Source organism: Asterias amurensis, chromosome 17, assembly GCF_032118995.1.
Source record: "Asterias amurensis chromosome 17, ASM3211899v1".
NCBI classification, from domain to species: domain Eukaryota; kingdom Metazoa; phylum Echinodermata; class Asteroidea; order Forcipulatida; family Asteriidae; genus Asterias; species Asterias amurensis.
In genome coordinates this window covers 14969727-14983902 of record NC_092664.1, presented here as the reverse complement: position 1 = coordinate 14983902, position 14176 = coordinate 14969727, and the positions used below count along the sequence as shown (strand labels likewise).

General features: G+C 39.0%; 2 protein-coding genes across 3 annotated transcripts in view; both read left to right on the top strand.

Moving 5' to 3' along the window:
- LOC139949577 (growth hormone secretagogue receptor type 1-like) overlaps positions 1-13832 on the top strand; it is a 206504-nt gene extending 192672 nt beyond the window's left edge. Inside the window, exons 9-10 of one of the 2 annotated variants that reach the window (XM_071947977.1) lie at positions 5920-5990; positions 7699-7828. In XM_071947977.1, the coding sequence (XP_071804078.1) occupies positions 5920-5990; position 7699 (72 nt within the window). In that variant the 3' untranslated portion in view covers positions 7700-7828. Of the gene's footprint in view, positions 1-5919; positions 5991-7698 lie in introns of both variants that reach the window. The other variant, XM_071947976.1, reaches the window with a different exon arrangement.
- LOC139949578 (uncharacterized) overlaps positions 1-14176 on the top strand; it is a 222733-nt gene that overhangs the window by 199527 nt on the left and 9030 nt on the right. The gene's annotated exons all lie outside the window — the stretch shown is intronic.

The window sequence follows — 14176 nt, the reverse complement described above, 5'->3', positions numbered from 1 at the left end:
TTGGGTACTCTCTTTTAGTAGTTGTAGTTTGGTGTCGTCGTGAGCTATAGCTTGTGTTGTACACGTACAAGTTTAATGCCGGGGGCACGCGCAAGCGTCACGCACACATGAATAAGCCATTTTCAATTTCACGCGGGTGTGACACACCTTAGTGTTTGACCGGTACTGTAAAAACACTGTTGCAACCGCATCACATCGTACTGGCCATCTTTGAACACATTATATAAACCTTTTGACAATGTCAAAGTTTTGACAATGATACGAAAATTAAGAAGTCACATACGTGACTCGTGTGGTGTCCCACAGGGGCTACAGTACACTCCCCGAGTATTATGGTTCACCCTGTGTGTGTAGTTGTTGTACTGTTTTAGTATTGTAAATTCTGGAACCAGTTTGACTGGTAAATTTTGACCCAGAAACCGGGTCATACTGTCCCTTAAAGGGTGGGACCTCATCGGAACCCAGATCAAGATATCTATGATATGGAACTTAGTTTGCGGTAACACCATGTAATGACTATCTCTAATGAGTGAGGGGGGGGGGTTCTGAAATGAACATTTGGTTGATCAAAATCAGCTGTGACACAAAGACGTTTTCCGCTCCTGCCCTTTGGTTAACTAAAACCGGTTGGCCTTTTCATAAGTAACGTCCCAATCATAACGTCCTATATTTTTTAACATCTTATGTTGTAACGATTCAAGCTCAGTCGTAGTATCGCACATTTTGGTCGTTGACCTTTTTAAAATAAACTGTTTATAGCCAGTTCAGAAATAATCTTCACGGAATGTGTAACTACTGTTTGTTTATTCTCTGTGTAACTACTGTTTGTTTATTCTCCAAGATAATTTTTCATTTTCATTTATTATAAATAGTATTTTTTATACCTTTGTATTAACAGTGAAAACAAAATTCTAATTTTGGCCGACGATTTTCATTTTGTACAAACCCCATTTTATTTTCACCACCATGCCCGAATGTGTGCAAACATTACATAGGTTCAATGGTATAACATGAACTTTAGTTGGGCAAATTTCTTAGGTAAAGTCGAAAACAAAGGTCAAGTCTTTTTGAATCGTTAAAATTATATTTCATGGCTAAAGTTTACTTTCCCAACATTTATTTTTTTAAAGGCAGTGGACACTTTTGTTAATTACTCAAAATAATGATTAGCAATAAAACCTTATTTGGTAACAAGTAATGAGGAGCTGTTGATAGTTTAAAATACTATGAGAAACGGCTCCCTCTGAAGTAACAAAGTTTTCGAGAAAGAAGTAAAAAATGAAGTTTTACCAATTTGATTTCGATTTTTCTTTCAATATTTTCTCGCAACTTCGACGACCGATTGAGCTCAAATTTTCACAGGTTGTTTTTTTTATGTATATGTTGAGAAACACCAAGTGAGAAGACCGGTCTTTGACTACTACCAATAGTGTCCAGTGCCCTTAAATTTGTACAGACATAGACCGAGTCTAACTACAGTAACGTAGTAAATAGAACGTGTACACGTAAAACTCAATGTGGCTGAAACCAACTTGATCACGGAAGTTCGAATTCCAGCGGGACTTGCTAGGTCTATTTTCGGGTGGAATATTATGTTTGTCCTCAATTTTGAAGTCCCGTTTTCTAACGTGGCATAGCTATACGGGCAATATTCATTCCCTGGAGGATCCTTATAGAGACAATAAAATCATTTCTTGAATCAAATTGTTGATCAGCCGGCTTCGAGCGTGAAAAGAGATGTTTAAGAGCATGGAGTGAACAGTTTGACATTTATAGACGTGTGTTTGTTTAATTAAGCGTGGAAAAGTCAAGACTGTTTTAATCTTGCACTCGACTTGATCAATATCAGTTGTAATGTTTTTGTGGAAAGGGCAACACTGCAAGTGCATCTTCAAACAATAGCTCATGGCATGAAGAGCGATCACTGCGAAAATCTAGAAGCGAAGGCAGAAATTCTGAGAACATCTTTGTTGTTTTTACTGTTTGTCTCCGACGCAAACGTCAATGGTCTTCCTGTCCATTTTTAAGTCTGTGTTTGATATACGAGTAACCTGTTGGTATTTGACCATGTATTTCTGAGGTCGGTATTTTCTACATCCCCGTTTTGCTTTCACTGGAGAGATGGGTGTCCTGATTTCTTGTTGGGTTATGAACTTATGGTCAGGAAGAGGTTTTTGTGACTTTGTTATCATTATTTGGTCAACTCAATACAGTTATGATTTTGTAAACATGTATATTTGATATTGATCACATCGTTAGATTCGTGTGGATTTCGTTACGTCGTCGCGTTCGGATGCTGTATGCGTGTTTTTGAAACATAGAGCGAGGACCTTGAAATTACTCGGTTAGCCTGGAATTTCATCTTTGAGATGGCAAGGCCATTTTTTTGAGAAGGGGAATTCTTTTTGAAAAACCTTAAAATTTAAAGATTTGTTTAAGGGGCACCAAGGCCAAGACAAGGGCGATGATGACAATTGCCTCCGTGGCCTACGTGTAAACACATGCCTGTCCGTCGTTAGGCTTTTGAGGTCAAACTGTAAACTTTAAGTGTCGTGTAAAAATTTAAAAAGTTACTTGTTGTATTGTCACATTACTGGGGACTGTAACTGCAAGTTGAGACCCTTGTATACGCATAATTACCTGAAGATAATATTTTTAACATAAAATTTATGAAATTCGTATAAATATAATACTCAAGAACCTAACGATATAAAATGTTATATACTTATATACTTATCCTGCATTTGGTTTCGTATACACACAAGTACAGCAGTGAAAGAGACCCTTGCACATCGCGTGTGTGCACTAACATGGTTGGCATACTGAGGGTACATTCGCGCCTTTTTGTATGGGGCTGGTTGTGGTGTGACGCATTCGCATTCGTGTTTGTACGTCTGCTTAATAAACTGCGCCAATAAAGTATCTAAACACTTACAAATGGTCAGATATATCGGAACCTGAAATAGTATGCCAAAAAATAATTACTCATTTCTATTCACCGTTAATTTCTGCACATTTTGACACATCTTATGTTGCGCTACGATGTTGTTTGGTGGATTTATGGGCACTTGAGTGGCTTAAGGTCGAATTTCAAAAGTTGCAAAAGCCCCTATTCACCCCAATTCCAGAAGGGAACTCACACAAGCCTCACACACAGACAAAATCAAGACAAAAGACACAAACTCGTTTCGTTTACTTGACCATGAAATTTATGGCCGTATCTTTAACTCTAAACTGCTGATATCCTGTCCTCAATACTTGGTGTGTCCTCCATCACTGTTAACGGCAAGGAGTCGTCTTCTCATACTCCAAACGAGACATCTGATCTGTCCCTGGTCAATCCCCTGCCATTTCCTGATCAGGATGCGTCGCAATCCCTCGAGAGTGGTGTCAGGCTTGATGGACTTGTTCACTTTCTTCTGCTGCAGAAGTCACACTCGGGCGGCCACTCCTTGGCAGGTTGTCCACATTTCCCTGAGCTTGGTAGCCATTCCACCATTTTACTGACCGTCGCTGGTGACGTTCCAACTTGATGAGCTGCAGCTCGAATCGACATACCGGCTTCTATCAAACCAACGATCCGTCCTCTTTCCTGTTTGGTCAGTTGAGCCATCTTTCCTGTTATATTGAAACACCTTTCCCTGTCTTACCATAATCAGGGATTCTGGCTCTTAACCCATTTTGTTGTATGCCTCCCATCTTTGACCCCTTTGCTTGGTTACTGACAATTATTGCTGATGTTCATCGCAACCGATTTGTCCAAAACGCGACAAACAAATCATTTATAAAGGGCGGGCAAAAGAAACGCTGATCTTACTCGTCACAATACAACGATTTAGCTTGAATAGGGGCTTTTGCAACTTTTGAAATTCGACCTTAAGCCACTCAAGTGTCCATAAATCCACTAAACAACATCGTAGCGCAACACAAGATGTGTCAAAATGTGCAGAAATTAACGGTGAATAGAAATGAATAATTATTTTTTGGCATACTATTTCAGGTTCCGATATATCTGACCATTTGTAAGTGTTTAGATACTTTATTGGCGCAGTTTAGTATTTTTAGTATATATCTATGGTCTGCCTATTGCGCATTTACATTGTGTCTGCGTCAACCAGTAGTGACTGTACGCATGCGTGAATCAAATTAGCATAAATTTCGTTGGGAAGTGCTAATGGCTTGCTAATAACTAAGTGGGGTTCTTGTGTTATACTTTTTCAATCGGACAAAGCTATCAACGGGAAGCTGATAGTAACATCAATAAGATACCTTTGAACGCTAGGTGGCAGCAGACGTATGGGTAAATATCCATTGTTAACTTGGTCTGAGCATGCTCACATTTCCCAGAACAATAGATGTACCTGGTAAGTCTGCTGCCACCTAGAGTCCCAAAAGTGTCACCCATTGCAAGTTCTCGGTGACTCGCGTTACATGTGACACCACTAGGTGGGAGTGACTGTCTGTTTGTCTGTCCCGTTGAAACAGAGGACCATAAACAAAGAGTAATCTGGAGGTATTGACACAGCAAGGACGTCCTAGCATTGCTTTATTGTACAAAACAAATGAGGACGTAACTAAAATGTAATAAACAAACCAAGCAATCAATCAATCAATCAATCAATCAATCAATAATTCAGTCAATAAAACAATGGGAGAACAAAGACACTGGTAATCGAGTTTCATCACAAGACACACGTGACTTGGTGATGTAGAATCTTTATTTAGGATGACATTGTTCAGCATTATTCTTTTTTTTAATCATGCATTTTACCTGACACCGCGCATGCCTTCATTGTTACTCAAATTGTCGTATGGTTGCTCATTTGCATAATTATTTGCATTTTTTTATTTTATTTTTTTGCAAAACTTTCCGTGATGTGTTTTACTGCAGTGTCATTGGTTTACTTATAATCGCGTGTAAGGGATGACCGATTTGCAAAGTTGAAATTGTATTGAAAGTGTTTCGACCTACCTGTCTTGTCACGTGGTTGCTGTACGTCATTTTCGGTCTAAATGCAGCAAAACCTATGCGGTTTTTGTTAACAAAATGGTTTTTAATGACAAATTTCGCTACTCGCTCAAAATATACTGCGCTGTTTTTATGCCGTCTTTCCAAGTAGAATTAAGGCTTGCGGAAAAAATGTTGCCGCGTTTCAAAGTTGTATTCCTTGTTGATAAGTATGTACTTTTTCCCGTTTCCGAATCTGTGCGCACTTTCGGTTTTTTTGTTTAACATTTGAGGGTTTTTATTTTTTTTTATTTTTTACTCAAACTACCTTGAAGTTTAACAACAAAACTAAAACAATTTGTTTTAATTCTACCTGTTTCATCCCGTCAATTCTATCCAGTCTATTGTGCCAGCTAGTTTCACGAGACTATGTACAGTTATCACATTCTACATCCAAGCATTTCTTTCACAATCCCGTTTTCTTTTAAAGGCAGTGGACACCATTGGTAATTACTCAAAATAATTATCATCATAAAACCTTTCTTGGTTACGAGTAATGGGGAGAGGTTGATAGTATAAAACATTGTGAGAAACAGCTCCCTCTGAAGTAACGTAGTTTTCGAGAGAGAAGTAATTTTCTACGAATTTGATTTCGAGACCTCAAGTTTAGAACTTGCGGTCTCGAAATCAAGCATCAGAAAGCACACGACTTCGTATGACAAGGGTGTTTTTCTTTCATTATTATCTCGCAACTTCTATGACCGATTGAGCTCAAATTTTCACATGTTTGTTATTTTATGAATATGTTGAGATACACCAAGTGAGAAGACTGGTCTTTGACATTTACCAATAGTGTCCACTGTCTTTAAATTAATGATTTGACTAGTTGACTTGTTCTCTCGTTCTCCAACCAATTAATGTCTTTTGTTTCGATTTTCTTTTTCCCCAACTTTTGCCTGCCACTGTTTCAGTCCGTCAATTTTATGTCTGCACGTAAGAGTCCAGTCAATTACACACGTGCCACGTCCATCCGTGAAGTTTAGTGAGTAAGCTTTTGTCACAATTTCAAACAAAGTACAAAGTTTTAAGATAGTGCGGTCTTAATAGATGCAGTTTCTGGTGCCTGGTGCTTTAGTAGTAAAAACCTGCAGCTCTTTACAAATGTAGATGACATGTTCAAAAATAACTTGTGCCGTTAGTTCATCCGCTTTTGGTTTGGCTTGACTTAGGTTTGACCTAACAATATTATAGTTTTATATGAGGACTTTGGGGACGCTAGGTGACAGCAGACTAACCAGATAACTTTGCAGGAAACATCAACAATGGAAATATGACCTGTGTTGCCTTTTTCATTAAATCTGTAAGCAGACGCTTTCTGCTTACGTGCAATCAGTGACGCACTGTGTTTTTCAGCAAAAGTGTTATTAAAAGCGACAAAAGAAGTGTGACGGCGTGTGTGCACGGCGGATTTTCAGTGTTGCGTCACACATCGGCTTACCAGAACCACCGGCAAGCTAGCCTGCGTTAGCTTTACTTACATAGTTAGCAGTGTTTATGGAGTAGAATGTGGTTCTGCTTAAAGTAAGCATCAAAATGTGCTTACCCGTAAGCAGCTTTATTGAAGTCTGCTGACATCTACTGCCTCCCAACGTTCTCTTCTTTAATGTGGGGGAGCACTTGGTTTGAGTTGTTCACTGGTACATCAAATAATTATTTAGTTTCCTTCGGTGTTTGATTGGTGGTGTTTTCTTTGAGGTAATTTTACTGTTTGTGCATGTTTCTCTAAACAAGGGACAAACCAGTTAAAAAAACACAAACATTGCTTTTTGTTATCATTGCTAGACAACAATTATTAGTTACTTGCTCGTTTATTTATTTTCAATTTTCGGACAATAAAAACACTCTTTACCAAGTTCAGGGATAAATCTATACGGAAAAAATAGAACATCTATTTTTTCGGTAGTATAGTAGGAGCCTTCTTTTCGAATAGAAGGTTGACATTTTCCAACCTCATGGATCACACGTTGTAATATTGTCTTTCTCTTTAATCCCACTTTGTAAATATTGTGTATACTTCAAAATGTCTCATAGTGTGCCTAATTTCATGGCTCTGCTTACCGGTAATTTTTTAGCTTATATCCCGTCGAGTTATGTGTTTTACATGACTCGGGGCTCGGTAAGCGCAGCCGCTTCGGTGGTCAAGGCCATGGTTGTGAATCCGTTTGTTTTGGTGGCGTGAAACAACCGTGTATTTAACTTGCAGAGCTTAACAATAATTATGATTCAGTTGTGTGTTGATTGCCGCTGTACACTTTCTGTCGCCCCGATTGCTTCTGTACACTTTCTGTCCTTTGGTTGCTTCTGTACACTTTCTGTCCCTTGGTTGCTTCTGTAATAAAAGTAATAATAATACTTTCTGTCCCCCTGATCTTACATTTTCTGTCCCTCTAAATGTTTGTGTATACTTTCTGTCCCTCTGATTGCTTTTGTATACTTACTGACCCCGGTTGATTCAGTACTATGTCTGCCCCCCGCCCCCCCCCCCCGATTGATTCTTTAAACTTGTTGTCCCCCTGATCTATTCTGTGCACTTTCTGTCCCTCTAACTGCTTCTGTACACTTTATGTCCTCCTGATTGCTTATATATATTCGTTCTGTCCCTCGAATTTTTTTCTGTGCACTTTCTGTATCGATTCTGTACACTTCCTGTTTCCTGATTGTTCTGTACACTTTCTGTTCCCTCTCTACAGGCACGTGTGTCTTGTCATCATTGGATGTGGGGTTACAAGCACGAGCGAAGCTCTCTGTCTCCCAGTGGGACTGTGGGCTTGACCTACGTATGACAGTCAACTCGACCCAGACCCCGTTAGTCAACTCCACCCGAACCCGTTGACGTCAGTCGCCCCCTGTGCTTGTTGTCTATCCCGTCCTGGACCCAATTTCATAGAGATGCTTAGACAAAAATCATGGTTAACAAATGGTTTTCTCAGGCAGAAATTAGCAGGACACCAGTCCCAAATTGTAATTGTTACATGGTAGTTTGGCTGGTAACCTTACTCTGGTAAGCATAATTTGGTTCTGCTTACCTTGGTTGTTTTGCTTAGGTAGCTCTATAAAATTGGGCCCTGTTCTTTGCTAATGATGACATAATAATACTAATAATAATATGTATATAACCATAACATAAAAACATGTAATATAATTATGAACATAAACGTTTACGAAGCTGTTGAGTGGGTGATTTTGATTTTAAATAAAAATGATCGTGGTGTTTTAAAGAAGGATACAACGTCAGTACATCCTCGGTTGTTCATGTACGAAATCATCGAGAGCGATGGCCGTTCTCGTTTTGTTATGATGTGATTAACAAGGAGCCACCACTCGCATATGGCGTTTACAAGCCCACAGCGTCCCCGGTGCGTACACGCGTAACGTGCACGTTTACATTGTGTAACCTTGGCGCGCGATGACGGAAAATGTAAGGGTTCAGTAGAGATCAATGGTAGAACTACACATTGACTCCCAAAATGGCACACTGACATAATCAGAGTGGTGATGACGTCACGTGGATTTGGCCAGAGAATGTTCTATGTAAGTCATTCTCGGTGAATCATGATTGGGTTCGTAATCGTATGTGCCTGCTTGCGGCTATTTTGTGCTATTTGAACATCATGAGTCAGAGCGAGTTTTGGATAGGGGTGTCTGGCAGTTTTGTGTCACATATATCCCATTGAAATTGTTCGTGTACAAAATAAAGCAAACATGAAAGGTGCAAACGAACAATGTATTAGTGGATGGCAGTGTGATGTGATAAGGTTGGTTGCAAAAGTGATGGCAAGTAGAAACTGTGAATTCCAAACTAGTTTGAAGATTGTTCGAACCATAGTTGGGACCTGCTTGCAAGTTGGGACAGGTCTAGTTGGTAGAGTATATAAAGATCGAGCATGATAGTGTACGGCGTGCTGTTAGTGTGTCTGGCGTAAGACCGGAGAGAGCTTTGATATGATGCGGCAGACATCCTTATCTTAAGTGACCTCTTTGCTGCAATGAGATACTCTTGGTGGCAGCAGACTTACTTGTCTGCTGCCAACTAGCATCTCGTTGTGTCTCATTAGTGGAGACACGCGGATCGTTGATGTTAATGAAGTACGTGAATCTGTGTATGTTAAATTTGTGTCTCTAGTCTGAGATTGAGCTGAACATCTGTGAGTCTTTACAGTTTTATGGTATAGAATGAGAGGGCATGGTGTTATTGCTTGCACTCTTAGTGGTCCAGGTGAAACTGGTACGTCTTTGGGGGACAATCTGTGACAGCACAATAATCAGAGAAGTCAATTTCTCTCGGAAATGTGCACATGCTCCGACGTACGATTGCACTGCTAATGCCACCTAGCGTACCAAAGTCTCCAACATTGGAGATCCCAATGACAAAGCTGAGTTCAAACAATGGGAGAGCTAAAGTTATCGTGTGCGTTTGTGATAATGGATGTTTAAAGGAACACGTTGCCTTGGATCGGTCGAGTTGGTCTTTGAAAAGCGTTTTGTTGCAGAATGTGCATGTTTAGAAAGATATTTTAAAGTAGAGTACATGTATGATAATCCACACAAGTATCACTCGAAATTGCATAATTTCCTTTTACCTCGTCGACAAACACGGTCAGCCATTAATAAGAGTCACATTTTTGACTCCCATTGGCCGACCGTGTTAGTTCGCAAAGTAAAAGCAAAACCACGCAATTTCGAGGCAAATTAATGTGTGTGGATAATTGTATTCTAGTTTTTAAACATCTTTCTAACCATATGCATTTCAAACGGTTACAAACGGTTTTTAAAGACCAACTCGACCGATCCAAGGCATTGTGTTCCTTTAAGTGCGATAAGTGTACAGTATGAAAGTAAGTCTGCTGTGGTACTCAAGGAGCTGAGATCCACACACTTTAAGAAAGATAGGTCATTGCAGTGATGAATTCTGAGACCTAATGATTAAGCACCATAAAAGAGTTTACAAGGTGCTACGGCGCATACATCAGCCACAGCCAGGAACAACGGGCGAACCCCTTCTCTTTTCAATACATGCACTGGGTTATTTGACATGCGTTACACAACACATGGGACCAACGGCTTTACGTCCCATCCGAATGACGAAGCATGCTTATAAGGACACAAGTGTTACGGCTGGCGATTCGCACCCACACTCTGCTGATTAGAAACACAGAGTTTGAATTCGGTTCACTGTTCGGCCACGACACTTCCATGTTAGCTTACGTGTGTATTAATGTCAATTATTGCTAAACAAAGTGTCGTGTAACATTACAAGACAATTTGGCTTCGGGTAAATGTATAGAAAGTGGAAAGATGTTTCTCTACATTGAATGAATTACTTACCATTTACACGGGCCGTGGAGAATAGGTACATATTACTATCTTTAGATTTAAGTTGACTCTTATCAATTGAAACTATTGACAGCTGCAGATGATTTGTGTCCCTAGTTTCAGTCGATTGGAGATAATTTCAGTCTAAATTTGAAGAGAGTATGCTGAATGGGTTAGGTTATTTCATAATGTGTGAGATTACTGCCAAATAAGTGAGTAAAATAGTGGGTGAGTGTGGTCGGTGGTTTCAGATAATGTGATTTGTTTTTGTTCTGAGTGAATAAGTTTGTCACATAGTGCTTGTAATGAAATTATTGCTTTTGCTGTAGCAGTAGGTGTGAAAATACAATGCAATATGATATTGCATTGAGAGTTTCAAAAGATGAGGGGTGGTTTGACAATGCTGTTAATGCTAGTCCTGTCAGTGTGTGATGTAGGGATGAGATTGATCAGACTTTTATCTGAATTCAGACTTTTTATGTGTGCCTTGTTAAGAAGTTCGGACAATTTTTGCTTCCACAAGTAAAGAAATCCTGCTCATTGGTCTACTTCTCTAGTGCTTTGGATACTGTTTCTAAAAGCTCCTTGGAATCTATAACCCCAGGGGTGACCAAATGTTAAAAATGTCATCATTTCAACATACCTTTGAATTTGTATCCAAGTTTCAGACTTTTTCGTTAGTAATGACTCTCAACCCTGGTGGTGGATATTTCATATTCATTACCTTTAATATTGAGATCGAGAACAAAACAGAAAATAATTCTAACACAAAGGGTCTACTTTAAGAGGGGTGCTCCACAAAGATCTGTGTAAAGAAAAACTTGGTGTATTTCTTACATGGGCAAAGGATAGTGGACAAGATATCTCTACAGGGATGCATACAATAGAATGTGAGCTGTTCAGTGTGTGTGTTTGTATAAGTTGTGCGAATGTGTACTTTGTGACGGAGAAAGTGTGATGATCAATGTAAAATGCTTTAAAGTATTGCGATATACGTGATAGTCTTTCAAAATGTATGGTGTGCTGAACGCGTGACATTGCTGGAAAATGCGTGATGGTGTTGAAGAATGCGTGATGCTTAAAGTATACTCTGTGTAAATATGATAATTATTGCAAAATGCGTGATAAGATTGAACACTGAGTGACCATGTTGGACAATGCGTGTTGTTATATTCAGAAATACGTTATGCGTTCGCTTTGCGTCGTGATCTTATCGTTTTCGTTGTCGTTGCAGTGTGACTCGTCCTTTAGGGCACACGCTCGAAGCACGGACGTCTTGGTCCTTGAAGACACACAAAATAATGGCTTCAATGCATAGCACAACAGTCAGGGATATAAATGTATGTATATGTTGCTGTAAAATTAAAAAATGAAGTTGTACCATTCAGTGATGTGACAATTTGACAGGATGGAACGGTTTATAGCAAATGTGGAATATTTGTTGTTATTCTATCAAAGTCTTTCTTTTAATGAAACCAGTTGAAGGGACCCTCAAAAGTGACTACCAGTGCAAAGGGAGGGGCATTGGGGATACCTGTGTATATCACAAAATATTTTGTTTGGATTTTGTTCAAGTTTGCCCGACCTGGAAGTTAAGTGGGTCAGCGGATCCCAGGCACCCAGAATCTGGGTCATTTCTGACCCGGGAATGTGTTTCATTTTTGTTTAAGAGTGAACAAGTAGACGGTCCTCCATAACATCAGAACACAATTAAAGTTAATTGACCTCTCCACTAAAAATATAATATTATGTGCTAATTCAAAATTAGAAATGTAATTGCTCATAAGCCTCTCGATTATATCGTGCATTGCTTGGCCCAGTTTGTAAAAGCAGCTCAATGAATTTCGAGTGGTTGCAAACTTGTTTGTTTTTCTGCTGGCATCTATAAAAACCATACGGTTGGTACCATTGTTTAAAGTTTACATGCTGTTTTTTTTATTAAACAAGCCGTGTGATCGCGCTTTAGGAGGGAAAATCGTACCATGGAATTCTGTCCACCGAAGATTCTGTCCCCCATATGAGAAATTAACTAACAACCATGGATATCAAATTTTAAACCGGGAACCCTTTATGTGCACTTTTGATTATGAAGTCACTCCTAAAGGCAGTGGACATTATTGGTAATTACTCAAAATAATTATTATCATAAAACCTTACTTGATTAAAGTAAAGGGGAGCTGTTGATAGTATGAAACATTGTGAGAAACAGCTCCCTTTTAAGTAACGTAGTTTTCGAGAAAGAAGTAATTTTCCACTAATTTGATTATCTGAAAGCACACAACTTCGTGCGACAAGGGTGTTTTTTTCTTCTTTCACTATTATCTCGCATTTCGACGACCGTTTAGGCTCAAAATGTTCACAGGTTTGTTATTTTGTGCATATGTTGAGATACACCAAGTGTCAAGACTAGTCTTTGACGATTACCAAGTGTCCAGTGTCTTTAGTTATTCAAATTAACCCCTAAAGTGACAAACTTCACCACTATAACTTTAGATTGGATTTGAACCTTTGTGTTTAATTGGTAGTTCTGTATAATCTTTTGACTTATTAATAATTTTATTATGAATACAAACAGATATGTACTGCATTGCATTTTAACCGACAGAGTAATGTTCGCAGTGTTTTTTTTATTACAGTTTAACAATATTTGTAGTCGTAGTTCCTTTAGACGTAATATGCACATGACGTCATTTGAGTAGGGTGCCCTCGGCTAGAGGCCAAAAGCAGCTTGCCCACGAGTCAACCATAATGCGCCACGCGTACATAGATGTGCGTTTTCTCTAGATGGAGTGCATCGTCGTCATTGACCGCCATCTTTGATGAATTGTGTACGCATAATGAACAGCTATCATTGGCCGAGAGTCGTGCGTTGCGTGTACACCTGTGCTCTTTTCCATTGTCTTACATCAAAGATGGTGGCCAATGACGTCATGTGCAATCCATCCATTGTCCCATCATCGTTTTTTAGCTAAGATGGCGGCGCTTTGACGTCATGGCATCAGGTCCATTGACATCAATGTACAAAATAAAGTTGAATAATATTAACCGTGAATGTATTTATAATGGGGAACTTTTGTGACACTCGGTGCCGGCAGACTTACCAGGTAAAAATCCATTGTACTCGGTAATGTGCGCATGCTCAGGACTACATAAACAATTATTATTACCTGGTTAGTCTGCTGCCACCTAACTGTGGCCAAAGTCTCTCTTTGGCGTGTAAAATGTCGTGGGAATATCGGTAGGAGTTGGCAGAGTGCATGATGGGAAACTCGAAGTAGTGTTATTTGAAGTCTACGTTTTGTTAATTTTATGTACATAATTAATCATATTTATCAATACGGAGTTTAATTAATGAGAGAGGAGTCAGTCTGTTTTAGGATGTTGACTATGTTGATTTGTAAATGCTGATTCATAATTATACTGGTATTATACCTCTTCACAAAGCCTTTCAAGATAATGCAAGAAAGTGGGCTTGATGATTGTATGAAATAAATTATTTATAATAATTATTCTCGATTGTGACATTTTTATCTAACTACTTTAACATTCAATAAAGGAATGTGTGGATAACAAAGGAAGAATTTTGTGTGTTTATTTTGTTTGGTTTCGCTCCTCTCTGGACGAACTTGCAGCTTTGTTACGCCAACTTGAAATAACAAAAATAGCAGCAGCAGTAGCGAAAACAAAAACAACACCAACAGCATCAAAAACAAATTGAAAAAAAACGTACTGCAACACCACAACCAACAACAATAACAACAAAAACAGCAACAACAACAACTACAGGTCTCTGACGGATGGTTTAGAAACAAAATAAACTTCGGTTTTGTTTTTTCTCGGCCGAATTTCATATGG